At 48.9% G+C, this 7,519-nt stretch overlaps 1 protein-coding gene across 1 annotated transcript; it reads left to right on the top strand.

Annotated features, from left to right (window-relative positions):
- The first annotated feature begins 217 nt into the window (after nucleotides 1-217).
- Nucleotides 218-7,179, top strand: LOC124691082. Its single transcript, XM_047224362.1, has 4 exons — nucleotides 218-325; nucleotides 443-720; nucleotides 1,386-1,719; nucleotides 6,766-7,179. Exons 1-4 carry the CDS (start codon nucleotides 218-220, stop codon nucleotides 7,177-7,179), a joined length of 1,134 nt encoding a protein of 377 aa, XP_047080318.1.
- Nucleotides 7,180-7,519: the final 340 nt, after the last annotated feature.

Here is a 7,519-nt window from a genome sequence, read left to right as displayed (position 1 = left end):
AGTGATATTTAACAAAGACATGTTTTAGTGATGTGTTTTGGCAAAAGCCTAGAAATAGCGATGTCTCGGGCAAATTTTCCCTTCGTATGCATAGGATACAAATTCCAATGCGCAGACTGTGTGGTACCAACGAAATTACAATCAAAACAGGGCCGTCCCTTTGTCTTCCGATTGGATAGCTAGGGCATCGCCCCCGCTCGTCCTGGCCGAAGACACCATGACGACGGAGCCGGGGCAAGTCGTGGGAGCTAGGATGGTGCACATGTCGGCGGAGATGTTGGACTGCTATGTTTGCCACCTCCCCCTGAAACCCCCAATCTTCAAGGTGAGATCATCAAACAACCAACGCATCATCTTTTTTTTTTTCCGTTCAAAATCTCGATGTTGCTTCGGCATCTGGTCTGCTAAATCAATCTGTTGAGCGCTGATTCGCATCCTGCAGTGCGACGTGTCGAATCACCTGGTGTGCTCGTCCTGCCGCGGCGTCCACGGCGAGACCTGTGGTCGCTCCGTCGAACGCTCCACCCTCGCCGAGTCCTTCGCCGCCGCCGCCGCCTTCGCGCGGTGCGACTACGAGAGGTACGGCTGCGACCAGGGCTACGTCGTCTACCACGAGGTCGCCAACCACGTCCACGCATGCCAGCACGCGCCCTGCGGCTGCCCGGAACTCTGCGGCTTCTCCGGCTCCCCGCAGCAGCTCCTCGAGCACATCGCCGACCACTCGCGCACAGGGGCGGAGCTAGCTATATGGCAAGGTTTGGCGGCCGCCATATCTAAATTTTTGCACTAATACTAGGTATATATGTGCAGATATGAGATATCATTCAGGTTTGTCTTGTGTTGACTGCTTAACATCGACGGGAGCTGCTGTTTGAGTCTTTGAGACCAGGGAATTGAACCGGTAAGTGATTGGCCGTATTGGGCCTGGTGAGCAGTTGGGCCATTTAGGTAAAATATATGGGCAGGGATTTTGGGCTGTGCTCATTGGAATCTAGAATCGGAAACTGATCGTCACACGAAACACCATCCTGCCGCCGACTCAGAAACCGATCGGCACTCACGGTCGTGTCGAGGAGAGCCGGCATGGCGGCAGGCGCAAGCGCGCAGCAGCCAGCAGGAAACAATATCGCGGCCGCCGGCCGATGAGACGAGTCCTCGATTCGGGAACGACAACGCCGCTCCGACGACTAGCCGATATGGCGTCGAAGAAGAACACCCAGTACTAATGCAAGGTATTTGAGAACTAAATTTTCGCTTCAAATTCTGAAACTTATCTCGTTGTTGACTGAAATAATCTTCAGTACTACAAGGTCTGCTACATTGCTCTGAATGATTAATTGTTTGGTTTCCGCCACACCTTAAATTTTTTTCTGCCTCCGCCACTGCTCGCGCACCATCCTCGTGGTCCGCTACGGCCAGCCCGTGGCCCTCAGCCTGCCCCTCTCCCGGCGCTGGCAGGTCCTCGTCGGGGAGGAGGACGACGCTGACCGGGGGCACCCGGACGTGTTCCTGGTATCCCTAAGAGAGTGCGACGAGAAGGTGGAGGTGTCACTGGTCTGCGTCCGAGCGGACGGCGGCGTGCCTCCTCAATTCTCGTGTGCCATCGCCGTGGAGCACTGGGACGATGGCACCAGGCAGACACTAGAGTCGCCGGCAATGAAGAGCAGCTCCCTGACCTACGGCACACTGCTGCCGCCCGGCGACGTGAAGTGGTTGAAGGTAAAGAAAGAGCATCTGCTGTCCGACGAGATTGTCCCCCTCACCTTCCGTTTAGTCCCGTGTCTCCTCCATATAGTCCTCTGTCACCCCTGTTTAGTCCTGCCAGTCCGTTTAGTCCTGAACCCAGTCCTAAGCGTCATTGTCCTATGCCTCCTTCTCCAGATGTGTGAGCCATGACTTACATCTTGCTCTGTTTTTATTGTTCTTCTGCGAGAAAGGATATCTGTGCTACTCTTTCAAAAAAGATAATTTGCAACTCTCACCTTTATTGCCTTGGCACCGATTTTTTATATGAGCATGACCTGGCTAGATAGTTGGTTTTATGTTTCGCAAAAAAAAGATTGTTGATTTCACTGAACTGGGTACAAACTTTACACACGTCAAGAGAAAAACGTATGAGGTTTTCTGAGATTCCGAATAGAAGGCAGAGGCGGTGGATGGTGGAGTATTCCGGAGTTGCTATGAAAGAGACAACGGGTGATGGAGTCAGTATATTTTTTAAAGGTACCGAGAAGAAGGTAAATAGTATTATTTCCAGGTGAAAGAGGCGACAGGCGGTGGAGTGAGTATATTTTTCGATGATATCATAGAAGAACACCACATTATTTTCCTTGGGTAAAACAGATGGCGAATGTTGAATTTTTTTATTGATAACTCGCAACCCGAGTGGAATGTTCAGCTCATAAATCTGTTACGAGAAAAAGCTCAAAACAACCAATTTATTGATCTGATTGACAACCATGGTGATGATATGGTCTCACACCAGGGGTAAGTTGTTCAAATGATGAAGCTTGCAATATGATGCTTGCAACATGAAAGCATTCGAAGGCTTTCAATGTCAATCGTGATCAAAGTACTGGAAGGCGTGATTAGCATAGAAACTTTCTATGCAAGTTCGCTCATGTTTGTTCAAGATAATTCATCAACATATTCAGTTCCATCTCAAGCATCGATATTATCTGGCTCACTGTAAAACGGGTGAGAGCAGAAGATATTCAGGGTATGCACATTGGAATTTGTATCCTGTGAACTATGGAAATATGCCTGGAATGCACCAAAAGAACTTTCCAGGCAATATACATATATGTTTGATTATCTGGTGAAGTGGTACCTTAGGTTCTTGTGTCCTTAAAGCTGAAAAACTATGTCCTTAATGAAGAACTCCATGGTGGTTCACTCTTCACAAGCTTCGGTGTCAACAGAACATCGAACCTTAGACTAGCCACAATGGGAGTATCATAAGTAGTATCATGCATGCCATGTTGGCAAAAATCTGATGTGGCACACCAATTAATGAGGTGAGAGATGAGAGTGGTATCATAATATGATACCGTATCATAGCACGTACAACTAGAAAACTTAATGGCAAACACATCATGTACATACATTTGCATTGAGATTTTACAAAACATTAAATATGGAATATGATGATAGCATGATACTATCTTATGATACTATGCATTGTGGGATTAGTATCATAAACTAGTATCATGTGCATGATACTAGTGTATGATACTTCCCATTGTGACTGGTCTTACTCATGCAACCCCTATAGCTGCTGCCCATATGATACGATGAGATGGTATATAATCTAGTGCATAAAAGAAAAGAAACTAGAGTTTGGTAATTCTAGTGGACTAAAGTAGCAGTAGGCACAACAGCAAGCTTACACCGGAATATACTTCTACGATAAAGCAGATAGCTAGGAAAGTTTCTGTCACCTCAACAACATAAATTGTGTTGTATTTATATCCCCCGTTTTATGTTTCGCTCCCTATCTAGATATATGTTAAAATCCAACAAAAGCATAATATTCCCTTTTTTTGTAATTTCTCTTTCTTGGATGACGTGCTGAAGTCAAGCACACCATCATTGTTTTATTGCAGCCCAACTCATAAGAATGATGGCAAATAACTACTTAAAACATGAAAATGCATGATTTATCCGAAAGGAATTCAGAGACCAAATTAATCATATGCACCTTAGTGCCGAGTAATGCAAAAGGCACATTGCAAATGTACATCTACAACACTCATATGCCCACATCAACCTGCAACAACCAACCAAGTAATGAAATAAAGAAAGAAAGTTACATAGCTAATTATAATAGAAGAATAAATTGGTAACAATGAAAGAAATGGTTGGTTTCATTTGCTGAAAGTTGTATTAGTGACCATCACAATTACAAATGGAGCTAGCTTGTCTAAAGCAGAGAGATGGTTTTCATTCACCAATCACTAACTTGCATTTCGCAAGGCCATGAAAGAAACCTCATTACTCATAAGATTTTTTTTTAACTTATTGATTCTTTGCAAAAGTATCAAGTTGATACACCCAAAAAAGATTACATCTAGGATGCCTGAGGTATTCTCCGAGGCTTGTATCTTTAGCTGTATCTAGGTGCACCAATACGACTCTTTCAGTGGATTTTATTCTCGATCATGTGTTCTACTTGTCGTAATACAAAATAGAATAACTCGGGAACTGCGAATCAATTTGTATAAGATCACATGATGAATTTTTAGATAGTTGCACATGATATTTCAGCAGAGGTTGGGGTGCAAACTTGACGCCAAACCTAAGGAGTAGAAGAATTTGAACTCTTCATTGAACATGTACATTACTGAACTGAAAGCAGCTATGAGGCTATGACCCGTTCACAATGTACAGAAAACATTTGTAGCTATCTGCATTACGATACTGCTTAACTAGATGGAGTGAATCTCGAACAGACACTAGGATAAGCAAATCGTGTAGGCTCAAAACGCTCAAATACGCATATGGACTCCACCTGACAAACCTGAACACTGTGTACATTAGATGCAATCAAGCAAATGATTTCCCCTGCATAATTAGGCAGCTCACTGCTAATCCATCCACGAACGGAAGTAATCAAAATCCATCCCGGGGGAGCTGCAAAAAATCAGCAGACACCATCCATCAGTTGATGCCGAGGGCGAGTTGCAGAAGCCAGAAAACAACAGACTGAGGTACCATTTATATGGAGTCGGAGAAGTCGGCCGGGATGGAATCACTAGTAGACGCAGCGACCCAGCAAACAGAGCACCGGAGGCGGCCGTGGCCGAGCAGTTGGTGGTGGTCAACGGCGGCCGGATTCGGACACGACCGAGCAGTTCCTTCATTTTCCTTTTCTCCGCCCGAGGAGGCGGCGGAGGCCGGCGCTACGCACGACGGCAGAATTTGTAATGCGAGAGCGAGACCCACGGGGAGTGAGGATTTAGATTTGTGTTTGGACAGATTTGGAAAATGACATAGCAAAAAAAGGTTACCGGAATTTTATTTTATCTTAGCAAAAAAGTTGAAGGGCATGCCATAGTAAAATAAATTATTATTTCCAAATTGGCTCGAGCCAGTAGTTTTTTTTCTTCGAAATGTAGTGTAAAAGAATCTTCAGTTTTTCTCTCGAAATAGGCTTTCGCCCTGCTCTATTAATATAGCAACCACAAGATACAATGAACATGCTGGGTCGTAGCACAACCAATCCCAAAAGAAAATACATAGAAAGAAAGAAAAGAGAAACAAAATGCCGTCACCGGCAGCTCGACGGAAAAACGAAGACGAGTCGCCACCGCTGCGCCCTCCGGACAAGTCCCACCATGCTCCTAGCACTCTGGATCGCCCACATACCAAGCAACACCTCCAACAAGGAAAGTGATGATGACGCCGTTGTTGCCCGGACAAGTCCTAGGGTTTCCCCCGGTACGCGGCGGGGGTGAGGAGGGAGGTACATCCGATGCGCTTCAGGAAAGAAGGATGGCACCCATAGGTGTCACCGCATCGGTGCCGAACAAGCCGGCAAGGATTTCTCCTGAACCCAACCAACACAACCCTGGACAATCCAAATAGCCCATCCAACATGTCGCCCACCAAAGATGCGCCACCACGGTCTTGACTACAACTTCGTCGTATCACTGCGGACATTGTCGCGAGGCCTAGAGGAAGGAAATGGACAACGGGTAAGGGGCAACAGCACCGCAGCCGCGCGGGAGGGCACTACCTCCACCGCCTTCGCAGTAGCCCACCGAACGTAGTACCAGAGACACACCAGGCCCATACTGGCCCGGCCGGGCCCAAACTGGCCCGTGAAGTCTCCGCCGCCACGCTGCAGCAGGCCGACTGGCAGTGCCGCTACAATCCATCCCCACCGACGCACCTCCGCCACCTCCACGAAACGACAACAACGCGCCTAGGGCAGCCAGTCCAATCCCAGATTGGGCCCAACTGGTCCATATGTAGGTCGAGATGACCCTGCCGGCTGCACGCCGGTGACTAGCCTACCGCCTACCCGCGCCACGCCGCCCCGCCGCCAAGGAGCAGCGTCGTCGCCACCGTAGCCACCCAGCCGCGCCGGACCGACAACCACCGAAGAGCACCGCCGCGGGCGCCGAGCTCTGCGCCTCATTGCCACACGCGCGGGGAACAGCCGACCGCCGCCACCGGCACCGCACGAGCAACGCCCGGCGGCACGCACCAGCGGCAGCGGAGGGGAGGGGGAGAAGAGGGACCGGCGGTGGTGCTAGGGTTGGCTCCCTCTCGCCCGCGCGGGGGGCGAGAGCGAGCCCGAAACGTTTTTTTATCTTCAGTTTTTCAGTATTAGATAATTTTGCCGCATGGTAGCACTAGAAAATCTATAAGACTAGCCCAATAAAAGTATTATAGGTAGTACTCCCTCCGTCCCATTTTAATTAACTTGACTGTCTTTTTTGCGAAAACCCCCCACCTTTTCTTGTTTTTTGAGCGTACACCACGACCCCGTCGCCGCAGCTCCCCGACACGGAACGGAAACCCCGTCGGTCGGCCCCGTCCGTCCCCTCCCCTCCCAAATCGATCGAATTGAATCGAACCCAAATCCCCACCCAAACCCCGATCGCTAGGTCTCCGGCGATGGCCAGCCTCCACGCCGGACTCAGCACCGGCCGTCTCCGCATCTACACTCCGGCACTGTATGACGACGGCTCCCCGTGGCACAAGGAGAGGGAGCAGGACAGGTCTCAGCTCCTCCTCAAGATCCAGAGCCACTACTAGGAGGCCCTCGACCGGCTCACCGGCTCCGACGTCCTACGGCGCTTCCTCCCCTCGGGGGTCTGCGTCGGCCTGCTCGATCCGGTCTCCAACATCATCGTCAATGCCCTCCTCGCCGCCACAGCAGACATGGCCTCGCCGCCGGTCGCCGTCGACTGGACCGATCTCGGGGACACGGAGCGGCACTCCCTCGATCTCGGGCAGGCGGAGCTGGAGGCTGTCGCGGAGCCTGACCCCGACACTCGCCCAGACACGTCCCCGTCGCCGCAGCTCCCCGTCGCCGCCGCCGCCGTGCGTGGCGGGCCCCAGCAGGAGCGGGCGGAGGCGGGTGGCATCCTCATCGATCCAGCTCGATCGATCCAGTGCTTGATAGAGGTTACTGTTTTTGTTAAGGACTGGACTGTAAAATGTGATTAGTGAACTGTTTTTCTCCTCCCGCGTTGATTAAAACGGGACGGAGGGAGTATTATACATGTTATGTTGACAAAAATCTGATGTGTCACATAATAATTAATAAAGAGAGAGAGGTGAGATTGATATCATAGGTAGATACGGTATCATAGCACTTAAAACTAGAAAATTTAATGGTTACATTTGCATTGAGAATATAAAAAAACGTTAAATATGATGGAATGGTAAAGTTTTTTTTTGCTTCAACTATACTTTACACAAAGATTTATTAGATTAGTAGAAGTATCGTAATGCACGTGATACTGTATCACCTCTACAATGCATAATATCCTAAATTAGCAAAGCA

Source organism: Lolium rigidum, chromosome 2 (assembly GCF_022539505.1).
Source record: "Lolium rigidum isolate FL_2022 chromosome 2, APGP_CSIRO_Lrig_0.1, whole genome shotgun sequence".
In the NCBI taxonomy this organism is placed as follows: domain Eukaryota; kingdom Viridiplantae; phylum Streptophyta; class Magnoliopsida; order Poales; family Poaceae; genus Lolium; species Lolium rigidum.
The sequence above is the reverse complement of the archived record's forward strand: the minus strand, read 5'-3'. Positions and strand labels throughout refer to the sequence as shown.